General features: G+C 44.0%; 2 protein-coding genes across 2 annotated transcripts; both read left to right on the top strand.

Moving 5' to 3' along the window:
- The first annotated feature begins 1,928 nt into the window (after positions 1-1,928).
- LOC111391606 (beta-hexosaminidase 2-like) lies at positions 1,929-4,211 on the top strand. The gene is made up of 2 exons (XM_023016857.1): positions 1,929-2,741; positions 3,157-4,211. The coding sequence occupies exons 1-2, from the start codon at positions 1,955-1,957 to the stop codon at positions 4,098-4,100; spliced, it is 1,731 nt and encodes a 576-aa protein (XP_022872625.1). The 5' UTR covers positions 1,929-1,954; the 3' UTR covers positions 4,101-4,211.
- A 2,229-nt stretch (positions 4,212-6,440) lies between these two features.
- Positions 6,441-7,213, top strand: LOC111386894 (non-specific lipid-transfer protein 1-like). The gene is made up of 2 exons (XM_023011396.1): positions 6,441-6,839; positions 7,034-7,213. Exons 1-2 carry the CDS (start codon positions 6,493-6,495, stop codon positions 7,041-7,043), a joined length of 357 nt encoding a protein of 118 aa, XP_022867164.1. The 5' UTR covers positions 6,441-6,492; the 3' UTR covers positions 7,044-7,213.
- Positions 7,214-19,887: the final 12,674 nt, after the last annotated feature.

Genomic DNA, 19,887 nt, shown 5'->3' with positions numbered 1-19,887 from the left:
AACCTTTTGACATCCTCTTGAAATACATCCTTCCCATTATCGTAGTAGGCAATGCCGGCCTTGACTATATATGGGGTAGGCGATCACCTAAAGTCTCACTTCAATGAGGGCCCCCCAAAAAATTATTATTTTATATATATATATATATATATATATATAATCTCATATTTGAAATTGGTATAAGGCCCCCAAAATCTCAGGATCGACCTTGCTAGTAGGTCACTTTTCTCATTACCAATATTTCCTTTTATCTGCTCATTGCGTGTAATAATTTTGATTATAAAAATAATGAATAGTAGATTTGTAATATGTCAAAAATGAGCTGTAAACTAATAATATTCTGAAAATTTTGGAAACAGAAAGAAAAAAAAATCAATTACTGCCATACTTTTAGACCGTCGGAATGAATTACTTTTGGCCGTTGGTATCAAATATTAATTGAAAATATGTAGAGATAATTAGGCCATATATTTGTTATTTTAAAAACTGTAACAGAATATTTTGTTTCTTCAGTTTTTGGAAAAATAATTGCACCTAATTAAAATTATAAATATTATAATATTGTATTTAATTAACCTACCTCTCATTTCAACCCCCATTTGAAAACCCTAATTACCTAATAATTTGCAAACCATGTGTTCAATCCAAATTGAGAGGTAACGGAAGGAATGGATGTTGGAAAATCACTATAAGCATAACGAATTTGCACTGGCGTTATTTGCATTATTTAAGACTTAACCCTCACACCATATTTGATACTTCAGTCTTAAAACTAATTGTCTTAATTTTCATGTCACGTTTTCACAATTTTCGTGTCTTCCCATACTTTAAACGGGTTTGATTATTATTTTGTTTTGGTGACTCAGGTGTCCGAGTTTCGTCTAAATAATTCTAAGGAATGGTGGCCTTTCCTCCAGTTCGCCATCCGAATAAATTCAGATGCGATCAAAACTTATACACATTTGGACTGGACATTCGGAAAATGGTTCTCCTTCATGTGGATCTCCCCTTACGACGTGGGAACAGGACTGTCAGAGGAACGACACTATAACTTTGCCTCCATAAGACATCTAGCTTCCAACATAAATATTGCATTCCAACTACCGCAGGCTTTAAACGGGTATTATTGCTATTAATTCATCCATTCAAAGAAAATTATTTACTCTTCTAGGATTTAATATGTTAACCTACTAGAGGACATTATTATTCTTTCTACAAATGGAAGCCTAGTGCTTATTTTTGGTGCACAAACTGCCCTTTTTTGACACATCCAATTGACAACAACTTATTACAAGAATCTGATTTTCCTAAGTCAAATGTCATTGTAAACAACTCCAAGAAAATCAAGATTCTTTAGTAGATGACAATTGGGAGGCTAATAGAGGGGCTTCTCTTGAAGCTGCCGGCCATGTCTATTCTTAGTCTTAATCAATGAAAATGAGTGGAATAAAAAAAACCCAAATTTAAAAAGGAAAAAAACTAAAAAATGAATAAATCCAAATGTTTTTGTTCTTTTAAAAAAATAAAAATTTAATGATATATTTTTATTATTATTGTAGATTTGACCTCATGGTTTAAAAAGGGCCATGAGCTCAAGAGGCAGCAATTCAACAATTTTCAATTCTTGAAATTCCATGGACAATCCCAAGACTCCAAAGCATAAACAAACAAATTCTACAAATCTTTAGTCCCATCTTCTCATATCCAAAAAAATATTCTGATATTTCTATGCTACCCTTATAATGAACTAATGTCGTTCTTGATAAGTTCGATTGACAATGTTTCAAATAAAAAATAAATATAGTTTGCAGTATTTTAAAACACTACTCAATAAAACATAATATATCATACAATTGGTTATAAAACAACATGACAAAGAAAGAAGAGGAGAAAAGAACATATAAATGCACTTTCCTAGGACTCCAAGATTGATCAAAATCCATAAAACTCAACAATGGATTATAGAAAACCTTCATTTTCTTTCTTTTCTTTCTTCACAATAATCCTATGCTCTAACATCCCTCAGATCTCAGCCGTTGAATATCCAATCAATGTCTGGCCCAAGCCCACAACTTTCTTTTGGCCCAATCCACAAGCAATCTTACTCGCCGGAAACTTCACGATCTCCGCCCCCGAACACCGTTACCTAACCCCCGCTGTCGACCGTTACCTCCGCCAAGTACTGATGGAGCACCACCTTCCCCTCGTCAACCCACCCCTAAACCTTAAGTCAGCTCCGCCTCTAACCGCCCTAGTTATCACCGTCGCTGACGTCAACTCTCCGTTGACTCACGGAGTTAATGAATCCTACTCCCTTGCCGTCCCTTCCTCCGGTGAAAACGCGATTCTAACGGCGCAAACTGAATGGGGCGCAATGCGAGGCCTAGAAACGTTTTCCCAGCTCGTTTACTCTAGCCCATCGAGTGTGGCGTGCGGGTTGTACATTTCCGACGTACCACTTTTTATGCACCGGGGAATCATGCTCGACACGTCGAGAAATTATTATGGGGTGAAGGATTTGCTGAGGCTTGTAAAGGCCATGTCTATGAATAAATTGAATGTTTTCCATTGGCATATTACGGATTCGCATTCTTTCCCAGTAGTCTTGCCGTCGGAGCCGGAGCTAGCCCGGAAAGGAGCCTACGGTGAAAGTATGAAGTACACAGCAGCGGATGTGAGAAATGTGGTGGAGTTTGGGATGGAATATGGGGTTAGGGTGGTGCCGGAGATTGACATGCCTGGTGAGTTTCCATTAACATTTTTTTCTTCAAAGATTCATTTTGTTTCTCAATATTGAAACCTGAGAAATTTCTAAGAAAGAAACACAAAAAATGTTCTTTAAAAAATAAAAGATTTCTCATTTTTTTTCTGTTTTGTTTCAACTAAGTATTAATTATATATAATTCTTTAAAATCAAATATCGAATTTATAAAAATAAATCTTAATTGAAGATTTACGAGATCCGTCAATGATATTGGTTCGTGTAGTTCTTTCGCGCGATGAATTAATGTACAAACATGTAGTACTTAAGTAATCGAATTTCAATTGTTTCATGTTAATAATGTTACAAGTCGCCTTTTAAGGAGAGCTTAAATTTTGTTCATTGTAGCGACTGGTTCCATCGCAAATCACTAAGCTTTGATTTGCCTATTGCAGCACATACTGGATCATGGGCTGAAGCTTACCCTGAGATTGTCACTTGTGCTAACATGTTCTGGTGGCCTGCTGAATCTGATTGGCCCAACCGGCTCGCAGCCGAACCAGGAACCGGCCAACTGAATCCTTTACATCCTAAGACCTATCAAGTAGTCAAGAATGTTGTCCATGATGTTGCTACGATGTTTCCAGATGAGTTATATCATGCAGGAGCCGATGAAGTCGTTCCAAATTGCTGGAAAGTCGACCCTTCGATTCAAAATTTCCTTTCGAAAAATGGAACCCTCAGTCAGATCCTTGAAATATTTGTTAATACAACCTTACCGTACATCACATCCCTGAACCGTACAGTAGTATTCTGGGAGGATGTTCTGTTGGATGCTGAAATAAAGGTTTCCCCTTCTTTGCTTCCCCCAGAGAATGTTATCCTACAGACATGGAACAATGGACCGAACAACACAAAAAAGATCGTCGACTCCGGTTACCGTGTTATTGTCTCGTCCTCGGATTTCTATTACTTGGACTGTGGGCATGGAGATTTCGTTGGAAATAACAGTAAATATAATCAGCCACCTGGTACTCCTCAAGGCGACGGCGATTCATGGTGTGGACCGTTTAAAACATGGCAAACTATCTATAACTATGACATAACATATGGACTAAATGAGGCAGAATCTAAGCTGGTGTTAGGAGGGGAGGTTGCTTTGTGGTCCGAGCAAGCTGATTCGACCGTTATGGATCCACGAATCTGGCCGAGAGCTTCGGCAATGGCCGAAGCGTTATGGTCAGGAAATCGAGATGAAACGGGAAAGAGCAGATATGCAGAGGCTACAGATAGGTTGAATGAGTGGAGATATAGAAGGGTAACAAGAGGAATATATGCTGAACCAATTCAGCCACTTTGGTGTGTGAAGAATCCAGGCATGTGTAACACGGTTCATTAATTTGTTTAGCTAATTGCTTGTTTACTTGTCGATTTGTTTTTCTTTACATTAACAAGAGGTTTCATTGTAGCTCTTCTGATGTTCATCTTTCATATTCTTGTCAAGCATTGATTTGGAAAAAAGAAAAATGCATTTTTAATTACAAGTATCTTGATATATTTGTAGAATCCTCTTCTTGATTGAATTAGAAGATGATAAATTTTGTGAGAGAGTGTGATTATAAAGGACATGGGCCAGGCATGGGTTGTCTTGTAAAGGGCTTTTTAACCTTAACGTGCAGAATAATGGCTCACAGGAGTTTACATGACTATTAAAAGAGTTAACTTAGCGCTTAGCCTTTCTTTGAGTCTCATTCTTTGAAAAAAATGCATTATTAACCACACATTATTTAATAAAATAATATTAAATGTAAATTAAAAACTTTTCCTTATTTTTTACCCACACATTTTTCATCAATACACTATTTAAAAATGTATTTTCCCTCCAAAATGGGGCTCAAACGAGAGCTAATATAATCGTTTTGCTTGATCACATTGGGCGCTTGGGAGCGAACCCAGGCCAAATCACAAGTCTCCATATATGAAAACGTCGTGCTTGCCGGCTTAACTATTCCACATAAATGTGCCTATACTGATGGCAAATCACTTGTTACCCTAGTTGTATGTATTTAAAGACCAATTTTATAGTCATGTCCGATGCATATTTAGGGCCCGTTTGGCATGGCTTTTGTTTTTGCTTTAACTTCATGTCGAAGAATTTTTGAAGGAAATACCTTAATTTATGTTTGGAATCTAATTTTTGAAAGCACCTTCTATTCTAGAAGTGCTTTTAAAGGAAACCACAATAAACCAGTTTTCTCTAAAAATTCTTCTAACTACCAGCAACATTTCATAAAATTAGTCAAACGGGACCAAATGTAGCTTTTGAGTGTCAAAAGCTCATTTTAACTTTTTAAAAGCCATGCCAATCGGGCTCTTAGTCTCTGTTTGGTTTGGTTAAAAATCTAACTTTTAGTCTGAAAATTTGGAAGTAAACAATAACATTAATGTCAGTCATCTTCACACATTTCATATCAAGAAACATTGCAGTTGTTCCAAATATTTAATATTAGCCAGCACGAATTTGATAAAAACGGCAAGAAATCATTCTTATTAATCAGTTTTTGGTTGACAGTCCAAGTAACAATACCTTCGTCAAACAGGTGGACAATTTGTATTTTAGAAGACTGTAGGCCCGGACGCTTTACCTAATCAATTGTATTATGTTAATCCATTTAAATGCAGAATGGTAAGATATCAAATCCAGGACAGTACATTGGAACACTGAAGAAATTACTTTAGTTTCTTGATCGACTAGCTATGGATTAGAGCGTGTTTTGAAAGTGTTTATAATCAGTTTAAATTATAAGTAAAGATAAACGAGTGATGGATTAGTGAGTACCATTACTTATAAATATCTTGAAATGTGTGAATAAATAAATATGAGCCAAACGTGGACTAATATTATTTGATATATTGGACAGATGCGACAATCAACAAATTTTATTACATATCTTTCTTGTTACCACATAACTAATGTCTAAATCGTCATACAAGATCTTATCGAAGTTCAAAGCTTGTCTGTCTGATTTTCAATAGTCTCCCTTAATATATTTGTTTGCTCAATCATATACTCGATGTGGGAATGCAGAAGTAAAATATATTTGTGGGTATGACACATCTAATGGTCTTAGGTCGCCAAACTTACGTTAAAGTTTTATTTTAGTCACTCATGTCTCTCATCATTAGCTCCTGTTTGAGCCCCATTTTTGGAAGAAAATGTATTCTGAAATAGTAATTTTTTTTTTAAGAATGTGTGATTTGAAAAAAAAAATTTTGATTTACACGTAAATTTATTTTATGGGAGAATGTGTTATTGAAAATAAGTTTTGAAAAAAATGGTTGCCAAACATAGGCTTAATTATGTTGGATGCAAGTGGAAGATATGTTATCCTAGCAACAAAAAGATCAACGGGTATGCCCGATTTACTTGTATACGAGTTTTGATCTATAATAATTAATATTTACCGATTAAAGGAAAAAGGAAAAAAAAATTCAATGGGTTAACGTTAAGGTTTAGGTTTATGTCTAATGCTGCAAGTTATGTAGCACAGTTGCCCTATAATTGCACTGAACTTTGACATTTTCATTATTCAATTCACTAAGCAATCAAATTTTGAATCACATTAGTCTGTTTCTTGCACTCAATCTGTAAATTAAACATTTTTTATATTCTCATAATTTTTCTTGTACCAGTGACCCCAAAAATGAAAAACCCTATAAATTCAGTACTCAACTGATATATCCTTTCAAGTTACTTCCCTCGTTCCAATCTCCTTAATTATAACATAACTATGGCATCTTCGACACCGGTGGCAGTTCTTCTCATCTCTTTTTTCACTATCCATCTCTTACTTGCGCCGTCTACTTCAGCGATTACGTGCAGCGACGTGATCAAAGATCTGAAACCATGTCTTAACTACCTAAAAAGCGGCAGCGGATCGCCCCCTTCCGACTGCTGCGCAGGAGCATCAAGTCTTGTATCCAGTGCTACATCCACAGCTGACAAGCAAGCTGCATGTGCCTGCCTTAAGACTGCTGCAAAGAGCATAAGTTTTAAGCCTGAACTTGCAAAATCTCTCCCAGGGAAATGTGGCATCTCCTTGCCTTATCCCATCTCTCCATCTGTTGATTGCTCCAAGTAATAATTTACATTTATAACGCTTATTTGACGCGAAACGCATTGATTTTACTAAATTCTTGCGACGTACACTCATTCGAAAGAGTTGAAAATTCGAATTTTTATCAAAATTTTGGCACTTGTACAATTTTCATTAATGGGTTTTGATACTATTTTGAACCATGTTATTGACGATATGATATTTTTCTTTTCAGGGTTACTTAAAATGGAGTACACCGAAGGCTAGTCTGAATACATGTTCTACCATATCGAATTTGTGCTTTGAGTTTCGCTAGCTGTGATATTTTGTGTGAAATAAAATGTATTTTCATTTTTGTGGAAATACCTATGTTATTACTTGTTACATGATATTTGAATGATTTATGAAAATTTTATTTCATATATACTCATTTTTGCTATGGTGAATGATTTGCTCGGTCACTTTAGGCTGATTGTGTATATTGCAATGAAACTAAAATTACCTCAAGCTTAAAATAGAAAGTGATGACTAAAAAAAAAAAATTCAAATCACATTTTTTTTTTTTTTTTTTGAGTGAGAATTTCAAGTACTATGGGGAATAATAAAGAGTCATAAGCTTCATATATGGTATGATTTGGACCACTGATCATGTCGTTGGCTTACAATTTCTTAACCGGGCATATACCAGAATCATTTTCCAAGGCGTCAAATCTTCGAAGAATAGATTTGATTCAATTTCATAGGAAAAGTGCACCTGAGTTTCGAAAAAGATGATTTATAGATGTTCAATTATCGATTTAATTTAGAAACTCCATTATGCAAAAACAAGCTACAAAATGCTCTCTTCTGTCTAGTCGTAGACTTGTAGTTTTCTTCGTCTGACACATTTTCATTGAGATGGATTTTCTAAAAATCCGTGATTTGAGATTTTATCTATGAATTTAATACTCTATTAAATAAAAATAATTAATAATCATCCGATTAGGATCAATCCAAACCAGGCCATTATGTATATGATTCGACATGCCAACTATCAATAAAGTTTAAAACTACCAGTCGAATTTGGGGTATGGACACATGTGAGAGCATGTCGCATCCATTTGAATGTGGGCAAAAGAAATATGAAGATTTCCTTAATTTTTGAAATGAAATCCTCTTCGATAGAAACTACAAATTTAAGTTAGCAATGCTAATCACTCCAAAAGTTCAATGGCATAACTTCCACAATAAATGGAGCATTTCGAAACTAACATTATTTTTGGACACAATGGAAGTTTCCACGATTCGAAATGTCTTAAGTTAGTAAATTCAATCATAATCTCCGAACTTGTTGCAACAAATTTTGAAGTGTCATCCCCACAAAATTGATGAAAACATTACTCTAAGATAGAATAATTGGTGTTCTCTACATTTTTGGAATGAAATTTATTAATGGAATGCTATACATCGCTACATTCATATCTTGTTGAAGCCATTCGCATCAATACCGTAGATGAGAATGAAATCTGTTGCATGTTGTCACACCTGGCCAACCTACCTAGGACAATGGCCCACTCATGGGGATCCACGTGGCATCCCTACCGAGGTGGCACACAATGTTGAGGTGGGCTACATCCAAACTGCTTCGAGCCGAAGTCCATCTGCCGAAGCTCCTTTTGTCCGAGGCCCATTGACCGAGGCCTGCGAACCGAAGCCAGGCTGCTGGAACTTGTTGAGAGCGGCTGAGGCCCTCAAGTGGAAATATCATGACAAATGGCCGAAGCCCCGAAGCTGATGCGCGACCCTCTGAACCACAAGGAAACATCCTCCATGGTCACTTCCCCTAAAAGATCGCTTGCACAGATCTTATTCGAATGATTGATGGAACGTTTGTCATAAGCATAAAGGTCAAGTCTTGTCACTAGCATGGAGGCCCTGCACAAGCAATAAATACGCTGCAAGCTAGCAAGTCAAGCCCCATACCTAGGAAAAGATGTTTGAACTAAAGAGATGAGGCCACGTGCCACTTCATCCAAGGGCTCCCATTTCATATATACTACTATAAATACTTCCCTTGTGTAATATCAAAAGGCTAATGCAAGAATCAATACTAAAGACTACATTTACTCAACTCTCTCTCATTTACTTGCAATACACAAATCGAGTTTATACACTATCACATATACATTTACGAGCACCGGTTGGTAATTATTGTACAATCGGATTACGAACAACCCGCCGGACTCCAAACGTCATCGTCCCACGTCGTTGGGCTACTCCCACGCCCCTTTGAACCGCTCGTTTTAGACCGTCCACGTGTCTTAGCGTGTTGGACATTCGCCCACGCAAGCGCGGGTGGGACCGGCATCTGTTGGCGCACTTTTTGGGGTCGACAGATTAGCGTCGTCTGTGGGAAACCATACCATAACCACGAGCAACTTTGTGGTAGAAGCTTACTAAAAAACATTTGGGTAACCCCCCTTGAAGAAGGATTTGTTCTTGAAAAAGAACAGGAGGAACCCCTATCACTTAGTGAAATCTAAATCTGATAAAAGAAAAATGACTTCTAACGAAGATACTCCCCTAAGGAGGGTAAGAGAAAGTACGAATGTGCCTCCCCAGCCTGCTGCCCCAGTAGCTCGGACGAGACTCCACCACCACCAAAGGAGAGGTGGGATGCGTGCGACAGCACGACTATCAAGAGAAATGGCTATCATGGCAGCCAACATGAGGGATATAGCCAACCAAAACTTGGTCATGAGGGAACTCATGGTCCAAATGCAAGGTCAGAGAGGCTTTCCCATTCCTCCATACGCCCCCCGCAGGCACTATCAGCAAGAGGACGAGGTCCAGAGTCATAGGGCTGCCTTGCCAGACTATGGCCGAGGTGAAAGCCCGTTCGAGAGGGAAGTGGGAGTCGACATTTCCTCCAACTTTGCATCTGGCCGACCCACCGAGGTCCAAATGAGCCATGATGACTTCCCACCTCCATATGAGCAAGACCCAAGACATAAGAGAGCAGGAAATGTTTTTGACAGAATCAGCCCTGCCGAACCGAGACCCAGTCAACAGCAGTCTCAGCAACCTCGGACGAGGCCACAGCCTCCACCTCCGATGCCCCATCAGCCGGAGAGAAGGCATGAAAATGCCCCCCGCGCTATCCCGCCTAGAAGTAGGCCGCAGAGGAGGGAGGAAGAGGCTAGGAACCGGCCCGGACCCTCTAACCAACAACCAAGGTACGAGGCCGATGACTATGATTCTGATGAGCAGCAGAGGTCCTGTGACTTGGACGATGATGATGAGAACCTGCCATTCTCAAGAGAACTAAGAAATGCCCAGGTCCCGAGCCACTACGTCATACCAAAAATACCAAAGTATGATGGAAGAGGTGACCCAGAAAAGCACCTCAACGTTTACAAAACTCACATGAGCCTGAGGGGCGCCACCCCAGCCGTGAAGTGCAGAGCATTCCATTTAACCCTTGGTGGAGCGGCTGAAATCTGGTATAGTAGGCTACCATCTGGGAGCATCCGAAGCTGGCTCGAGTTCAAGACAACCTTCTTGAAGAGATTTGTAGTGAGCAAGGAAGGGGAGGCCCCCATCCAGCGTCTTCAAGACATGAGACAGGCGCATGGCGAGTCCTTGAAAAGCTTCATATCCCGCTTCACCGACAAGATGACCTACTGCATACAAGTCACCGACAGAGAAGCACTATCTGCATTGAGAGGAGGTTTGAACATGAACACTTTATTCTGGAGGGATGTGCAGAATCAAGACCCCACCACCTATGACGCCCTACTAGAGATGATGAGAAGGAAAATAAACAATGAAGAATTGATTAAGCATAGGAACAGGGCAAGCAGAGGCCTCCCACCTCCTCTAAGACAGCGAGGTAGGGGTCCGACCTCCCACCTCATGGACTACCAGATGAACCGAGCCGAAAATGAGAACTCCGGCCAAGCTCTGGCCACCACAACTTTGAACGCGGTTCCAACCTTGGCATATGAGGATGTCAACCCAACTGCTGACCCACATCAGATGGAAGCCCAGTAGGGACCCCGCAGAGGAAGAGGCTGGGGCCGAGGTTTTGCACCTAGAAATAGGTCCAATCCGAACCTCCCTGGATACTGTTTGCACCACAGGTCCTACGGGCACAACAGCGCGGATTGCAGAGACTATGCACACTGCTCCCGGTAGGAACCCGTCAGAGAAAGACATAACTGGCCCCAGGCGAACAGGCCCCCGCCCAGGCAAGACAACCGACATGGGCGTGAGGTGGCCGATCCTCGTCAAAGGGATGTATCCCCAAGGCGAAGAGAGCAAGACACAGAGAGGCCCAGGGAAGGGCGTAGACACCGAAGAAATAGGCAAGCTCAAGATGAGGCCCCTATCCACGAGATAGATACCATGTTTGGAGGCCCTTATATTGGCGGTGAAACACGAAACGCCAAAAGAAATTATGCTAGGGAGGCTAAGCACCCCCCTCTGATAAGTTACATTGTGGACAGTAGCTCTCGAAGAAACCAAGTACCACCCATTGTCTTCACCCAGGAAGACGCCGAAGGAGTTCATTACCCCCACTGCGATGCGCTGGTGGTGAGGGCTGTCATAGCCCGAAATGGGCTCAAACGAATGTTAGTTGACAATGGCAGCTCCATCAACATCCTATTCGGGTCCGCCTTTGACAAGATGATATTGGACCATCAGTTGACGCCCACTACTACTCCATTGTACGGATTTACCGGAGATAGCATCACTCCGAGGGGAAAGATAACACTGGCAGTGGAGATGGGAGAGTCTCCTCAAACTACGATGAACTTCATGGAATTCCTCGTAGTTGACAGTCGTTCGGCTTACCACGGAGTTTCAGGCAGACCGGCCCTAAAAGAATTGGGAGCAGTCACCTCCATCCACCACCTATGCATAAAATTCCCAACAGAAAATGGGGTGACAACGGTGAGAGGCGACCAGAGAGGCTCGAGAGAGTGCTATCTAAGCTCCATTAAGAAGGTAGAGCCCCGGAACGTCCACGTGATCATGGCTGATGTGGTCATGGCGGATGTCCCAGGTGACGCTCCCACTGACCAGGAAGATGTTGATATGATTGACGCACCACTTAATCAGGAGGTGCTGATCGTTGATGAGATCGACCCCCGCATAATGGAACATGAGCCTCAAGTATCCCCTGTAGAAGAACTTGAGAGCTTCTCAGCCGACCCCCGAGATCCGTCCAAGGTGTTGAAAGTAGGCAGAGGCCTATCCAACATTTTGAGAGAAAAGATTAAGGACTTCCTAGGCAAGAACCTTGACGTCTTTGCTTGGAGTCATGAGGACATGGTGGGCATAGACCCCAAGATCAGCTGCCACCACTTGAAAATTGATCCTAATGTTGCCCCGTATAGACAAAAAAGGAGAGCCCTCAATCCTGAGAGGTATGAGGCCCTAAAGGAAGAGGTTCAGAAGCTCATCCAAAATGGCTTCATCAGAGAGGACACCTATCCGAGGTGGGTCTCCAACCAGGTCTTGTTTAAGAAACACAATGGCAAATGGAGGGTATGCATCGACTTTACCAACCTCAATAGAGCTTGCCCGAAAGACAGCTTTCCGCTTCCAAGGATTGACCAATTGGTGGACTCCACGGCTGGGCACGAGCTGTTGAGCTTCACGGATGCGTACTCCGGCTACAACCAAATCTCCATGCACCCGATCGATGAAGAGCACACCTCTTTCATCACGAATCGAGGCCTCTATTGCTATAAAATGATGCCCTTCGGGTTGAAAAACGCCATAGCAACCTACCAAAGACTCGTGAACAGAATGTTTACCGACCTCATTGGCAAGACAATGGAAGTCTACGTAGATGACATGCTGGTGAAGAGCTTAGAAGCAGAGAACCACATAGCGCACCTCAACCATACCTTCCAAATCCTGAGAAGGTACAGGAAGAGGCTTAACCCCTTGAAATGTGCTTTTGGGGTGGCTTCCGGCAAGTTCTTGGGGTACATGGTCAACCAGTGAGGAATTGAAGCAAACCCCGAGAAGATTGAGGCTGTATGCCAGATGAGGTCCCCTCAAAAGCCAAAGGAGGTGCAAAGCTTAGCTGGACGAATGGCAGCACTTAGTCGCTTTGTCTCCAAAGCAACTGACAAGTGCCTCCCATTTTTCAAAGTGCTCAAGGCTGGGAAGAAATTCCAATGGACAGAGGAATGTGAAGAGGCCTTCCAAGGATTGAAAAGGCATTTGGGGCAGGCCCCCTCCTTTCCAAGCCGAAGCCCGACGACATCTTACAACTATACCTTGCCGTCTCCAATGACGCCATCAGTTCGGTTTTGATTCGAGAAGAAGGGTCCACCCAACTTCCCGTCTACTATATGAGTAAAGCGCTCCCATCGCCGGAGACCCGATACCCCGATATGGAGAAGCTTGCTCTGGCCTTTATCACGGCCTCTAGGAAACTGAGACCTTACTTCCAAGCTCATACCATCCATGTACTTACAAATTTTCCCCTGAGGCAAGTACTCCAAAAGCCTGATGCCTCGGGAAGATTGTTGAAATGGGTAGTGGAACTAAGTGAATTTGACCTTATGTTCAAAGCTAGAGCAGCCATCAAAGGGCAAGCCTTAGCTGACTTTGTTGCTGAATTTGCCAACCTACCCGAGGTGGATGAAATCATGGAATCCGTCGAACCCCAGACGTGGAGCCTCTTCGTCGATGGCTCAGCTGGGGAGGCCGGCTCAGGTGCCAAGGTTGTCCTCATCAGCCCGAGGGTCACAAACTCACCTCGACCGTGAGGTTTGGATTCAAAGCCACCAACAATGTTGTGGAGTATGAAGCACTCCTTGCAGGCCTCAGATTAGCCAAGGAAATGCAAGTAAAGAAGCTACTCATCAGTAGTGACTCCCAGCTGGTTGTTAGCCAAGTCAATGGTAACTTCTCAGCCAAAGACAAAACGATGGCCTCCTATCTGAAAATGGTGATGAACCTTATCCCATCCTTTGAAAAGTTTGAGTTAACCCAGATTCCTCGCATCGAAAATGCTCATGCGGATACACTCTCGAAGCTGGCTAGTAGCAAAGACTCGGAACTACTCACTGTACTGCCTATCGAGCACCTCCTCCTGCCTTTTACCGAGGCCCCTAATGTCATGTGAGTCGGTGGGACTCCCACCTGGATGCAACCAATCATAGCATATCTGAAAGACCAGGTGCTGCCCACCAACAAGAATGAGGTTTATAAGCTGAGAAGGAGGTCGGCCCACTTCCTCTTCATTGATGACATTCTCTACAAGAGAAGCTTCTCCTCTCCACTCTTACGATGCGTTGGAGGAGAAGAGGCCACCTACATACTAAGAGAAGTCCACGAGGGAGTGTGCGACAACCACTCTAGAGGCCTATCTCTGGCACAAAAAATACTGAGGCAAGGGTACTACTGGCCTACCCTGAAACGGGATGCCCTCGAATTCGTGCGAAAATGTGATAAATGCCAACAATTCTCTCCCATAAAAAGACAACCATCACAGGATTTGACTGCAGTCTCCAGCCCCTGGCCTTTCTTAAAATGGGGTGTGGACCTCATAGGCCCCCTACCTAAGGGTAGAGGAGGTGCAAGTTTTGCAATAGTGGCCATTGATTACTTCACAAATTGGGTCGAAGCTGAACCACTGGCAAAAATCATTGAAGCAAACACCTCCAAGTTCCTATGGAAGAATATTATTTGCCGGTTCGGAATTCCCTACTCAATCGTCTCAGACAATGGTAGGCAATTTGATAACAAGAAGGTTAGAGAACTGTGTGAAGAGCTTGGCATAAAGAAGCACTTCTCTACACCTCACCACCCACAAGCTAATGGCCAAGTTGAAGCCGTAAACAAGACAATCAAGCACGTCCTGAAAAGGAAGCTTGATGTATCCAAGGGAGCTTGGGTTGATGAGATGTCCCAAGTACTTTGGGCAATCCGAACCACCATCAGGACCCCTACTGGGGAGACCCCTTTTCTCATGGCATTTGGGACTGAAGCGATGAGCCCCGTGGAGGTCGGACTTCCATCTCCATGACGTCTGCACTTCAGCGAAGTGACCAACGACGAGCTCTGGAGGCTCAACCTCCATTTCATTGAGGAAAGAAGGGATGACTCCCAGCTGAAGCTAGGCACCTATCAAAGAAAGATGACAAGGTACTTCAACTCCAAAGTCAAAAAGAAGTCGTTCCGAATCAACGTTCTGGTGCTCAGGAGGGTCTTCCTATCTTCAAAAGAACCTGGTTCCGGTTTCCTAGGCCCGAATTGGGAAGGTCCATACAAGATCAAAGAAGAAATCCGACCTGAAATCTACTGGATTGAAGACATGGACAGCAAGGCACAACCCCGTCCATGGAACATTGAGCACCTCAGAATTTATTATCAATGAATTGTACCATGCTGGGTGACTTTCCCCAGCCCTTGTTATATTTCTATGGCTCAATAAAATGCATTGACTAAATCCACCATGTCTGGGATACGTTGTCACCTCGGGGGAGAGGCTCAGGACCCAACTTTGGGCCACCTCGCTTGAACTCCGAGGCGCTAGCACATGCCTCCCTTTGGCCTTGCTGAACGCCAAGGGGAGAAGCCTCAACATGGCTGCACCATCCACCATGTCTGGGATGCGTCGTCGCCTCGGAGGAGAGGCTCGGGACCTACCTCTAGGCCACCTCGCTTGAACTCCGAGGTGCTAGCACATGCCTCCCTTTGGCCTTGCTGAACGCTAAGGGGAGAAGCCTCAACATGGCTGCACCATCCACCATGTCTGGGATGCGTCGTCACCTCGGAGGAGAGGCTCGGGACCCACTTCTGGGCCACCTCGCTTGAACTCTGAGGCGCTAGCACATGCCTCCCTTTGGCCTTGCTGAACGCCAAGGGGAGAAACCACAACCGCTATAGTCCGAGGCTCACTTATGTTCATTTATTTAAGTCCGAGGCTCATACAGTTCATCTCCTTAAGTTATGTTAGTGTGCTTAAGTCCGAAGCTCACACAGTTCATCTCCTTAAGTCATGTTAATTTGCTTAAGTCCGAGGCTCGCACAGTTCGGTCACTCAAGTTATGTTCATTTATTTAAGTCCGAGGCTCACACAGTTCATCTCCTTAAGTTATGTTAGTGTGCCTGAGTCCGAGGCTCGCACAGTTCATCTCCTTAAGTCATGTTAATTTGCTTAAGTTCGAGGTTCGCACAGTTATGTTCATTTATTTCAGTCCGAGGCTCGCAAAGTTATTTAGTTCATGCTTATATCAAGTTCCAGTTCATTTGTTTAACGAGGTATAAAAACTTAGACAAAAAGCAACAATGAAAGAAGAAAGACATTATATTGATATTTCAAAGAAGGTTACAAAGGGGTGCCTCTGGCCATTACATCCGAATTACTGAAAAGTAAAACCTAGTCTATGCCTGGCTAGATGACGGAGGCGCCTCAGCACTGGGGACTTTGGCAACTTGGGCATCAGTAGTTGTTTCCTCTACCTTAGCACTTGGGGCTTCGGCATCAACTTCTCCATCACCCTGGACCTCCTCAGCTGGGGTATGAGGTACCTCATCCACAAATTTGGACCTGAGTTGAGTTAGGTCCAAATTGGGATACAACTCCTTTGCCCGCTCCAGCACTTCGGCATAGGCGAAGTTCCTCCAGTACGAACTGAAGCTCTTGTACTCTTCTGTAGTGTGGAAATTGGCGATGTATTCCTTCACCGCCTCTTCTCTTGCAGTTCGGGCCTCTTCTCTGGCAACAGAGGCATCGTTCATGTACCACTTCGCCTGGCCTTCGAGAAACTGATAAGCGTCTCGAGCACCGGCCAAGGAGAGATTCGCCTTCTCAAGAGCCTCAACAGTCACCTTTTGATGCTCATTGGAGACCTCCACCTTCTTTGTCAAGGAGGCCACCTCGCACTGTGACTCATACACTTCCTTCTTTAAGGCCTCAATTTGGGCCAAAGCAGACTCAAGCTTCGCCGCCTCTTAAACTTTCTGGGCCTTGGCTTCTTCGACTTCGGCCTTAGCAGCTTCACCTCCTCTGCAAGGGAGGCAGCCTTCCCCTCCAAGGCGTGGGTCCTTGTCTGGAATTCGTTCAAGGCCTCCCTGCATTCGAACGTGAGGCCGAAGGTCCGGGCGCTTTGGCTCACCAGTGCCCTCGTCAAGTCAGTGGCATCACAAGACGAGGCATGCAGCTGCCACCTCTCTGTCCAGAACTTGTAAAAGCTCTCGGTGGCACTTCTGATTTCTTCAGGGAGAGCCTCCACCAAGGCTGGGGCTAGCTCCTCCTCCCTCCCAGCTAAGAAGTTCGGAGACTTTCCCTTCTCCCGAATCGGCTTCTCCTTTGCTGCCTTCTCCTCGGCGGCTTCTGCAGCTCGCCTTGCGGCCTCTACTCTAGCCTCTTCAGCCTCTACCTCTCTTACCATCTCCATTTTGATGGCTTTGGAGGCAGCAGCAAGAAGTTTCGACTCGCCAGTCTGTTCGGCCCTATGGGACACTGAGGTCCCAAACTTGCTAGCTGAGTTGGAGATGTGTACCAGCTTCCTCTTCTTAGTCTCCTCAGAGACTTTCTCCTTACCCCGAGGCTCCTTCAGCTTCTCTGGCCTCTGAGGAGTTGCCTCTTCCGAAGCCCTGGGAGAACAGTCCTTGGACAGGCGCTCAACCCTGCCTCGGACTTCCTTTGCCCCATCGTACCCAGACTTCAGGGGCCTTGCCTTCGCAGTAGACGTGGCCTTCAAGATAGAGGCCATGTCCGGAGCTGGGTACTCCCTCTTCTTGAATTTATCTGCACAATAGGTCAGATCAGCATCGGTATAAAAAACAATAAGGATAAAAACAAGGGATAAAGTGTTGGGGCCTCATACCTTTGGATGCCATCAGTTCGAAGTCCAAAAAGTATCTGCTCCTATCAATTAGGTGATCGAAGTGGCGAAGCTTCAGAGGCCTCTTGTAAATGTCCTCTATCACCTCGAATTCCTCCCTGCTAAGCTCGAACCTCGTACTACTATCTGCAAAGGAACCCCCAACAGTTAGACGAATTCATATTCTGACTTCAAAAGACAAGCAGAGGTCGGGAGACTCACGAGCTTCGTAGTACTGGGTCGGCACTGTGCATGACAGGGCTTTGTCACCCTCCACTGCCTGTCATTTACCTCGCACCCAGAACCAGGACTCCTTCCACCCCTTAATAGAGGAAGGAAGTCCCACCACAAAGGGTGCATGAGCCCCCCAAGGCGTGAGGTAGTACCACCCCCTTGACTCCTTCCCAATTACCCGAGGCTGGAACAGGGTCATAAACACATGAAGAGGCATGTCCTCCCCAAGTGACACTTCCTTCCACAGGAAGTACGAGCCGACGAGCTGGCTCCACCCATTCGGCAGAACCTGGGTCGGCGACAACATGAATTTCCTAAGCACCGCCCTAAAGAAGGGGTGCAGAGGAAGACGCATACCTGCCTTGAACAGGTATTCACTCACGGCCACGCAGCCGGGCCTCGGCTAGCAGGCCCGCTCGTTCGGCTCGGGGACTAACATTTCTATGTAGTGGGGTACACTGTACCTCTCCCTAAGTTCTCCCAACCTCTTCCCCGTCATATTCGAGGGCACTCTAGAAGCCCCCCACTCCTAGGTATAATCTACATGCTTCTCGGCCATGGCATACCTATCCACCTCGGACATCCCCCATGACCGATCCAATAGTCTAAAGACGCCATTGTAATAAGCTCCCTACCCGAAGTGGACTCCATTTTCTCAGTAAAAAGACAATAACAAGGGTTTTTGTGCAAACAATACCTAGGAAAATTCAACACAAACGGAGACTGGCCAGAATTTAATATCACAGTCAACCTCGATGCCGGAAAATTTGGAGATTTGAGAGAGTTTCAGAGTGCAAAGTGTTCAAAAATCCTGAAAATTGGGATTTTCTTGCCTTTTATAAAGGTCCAAGATGAACCCCAGCCGTCAGATCAAATCTTAGTCAATCTGAGCCCTCCATTTCAGATCCAATCCGAGGCGTTGAATTCAAACGGTTTTTAAATCCTACGCTTCAGATTTATGCGTGCCTCCCACACACATCTCCAACACGTCTGCTTCTAGAAGCGCCAGCTACCCTCATAATTGCATTTTTTAATTAGACGACAGCAGCGCCTTGGAAGTCGTAACGGTTCAGCCACTTTTCCTCGAAAACAAGCACAAAATATCAAATCATTGGCACAGTAGCCAACGTACAATTATTATCATTGGACCTCGGCAAGCCTCACAGGTTCGGTTCCTCAACCACCTCGGCTTCTCTCTTCGCCATTCAGCAATCAAGCCTCGCAGGTTCAGTTCCTCAACCACCTCGGCTTCTCTCTTCGTCGTTCAGCAATCAAGCCTCGTAGGTTCGGTTCCTCAATCACCTCGGCTTCTCTTCGCCATTCAGCATCAAAGCCTCGCAAGTTCAGTTCCTCAATCACCTCGGCTTCCTCTTCACCATTCAACATCAAAGCCTCCAAGGTTCGGCTACTCAACCACCTCGGCTCATCTTCAGAGTACAAACACCTCGCCTACTTCATCGCTCACCCACAGCAACACTTCTCAAACTCCAACCATGATATAAATATCTATACTTGGACTTCAGGGACTATTATTTGGGGTACAAAAATTCTTTCAATTTTTACTCCATTAAAGTCCAAGCATTACATAAATGAATATACTTGAACTTGGGGGACTATTGTTGCGTGTTGTCACACCTGGCCAACCTACCTGGGACAATGGCCCACTCATGGCGATCCACGTGGCATCCCTACTGAGGTGGCACACAATGCCGAGGTGGGCTACATCCGAACTATTTCGAGCCGAAGTCCATCTGCCGAGGCTCCTTTTTGTCCGAGGCCCATTGACCGAGGCCTACGAACCGAAGCCAGGCTGCTGGAACCTGTTGAGAGCGGCTGAGGCCCTCAAGTGGAAGTATCATGACAAATGGCCGAAGCCCCGAAGCTGATGCGCGAGCCTCTGAACCACAAGAAAACATCCTCCATGGTCACTTCCTCCAAGAGATCGCCTGCACAGATCTTATTCGAATGATTGATGGAACGTTTGTCATAAGTATAAAGGTCAAGTCTTGTCACTAGC

Source organism: Olea europaea, chromosome 3 (genome assembly GCF_002742605.1).
Source record: "Olea europaea var. sylvestris chromosome 3, O_europaea_v1, whole genome shotgun sequence".
Taxonomy (NCBI): Eukaryota; Viridiplantae; Streptophyta; class Magnoliopsida; order Lamiales; family Oleaceae; genus Olea; species Olea europaea.
The sequence above is the reverse complement of the archived record's forward strand: the minus strand, read 5'-3'. Positions and strand labels throughout refer to the sequence as shown.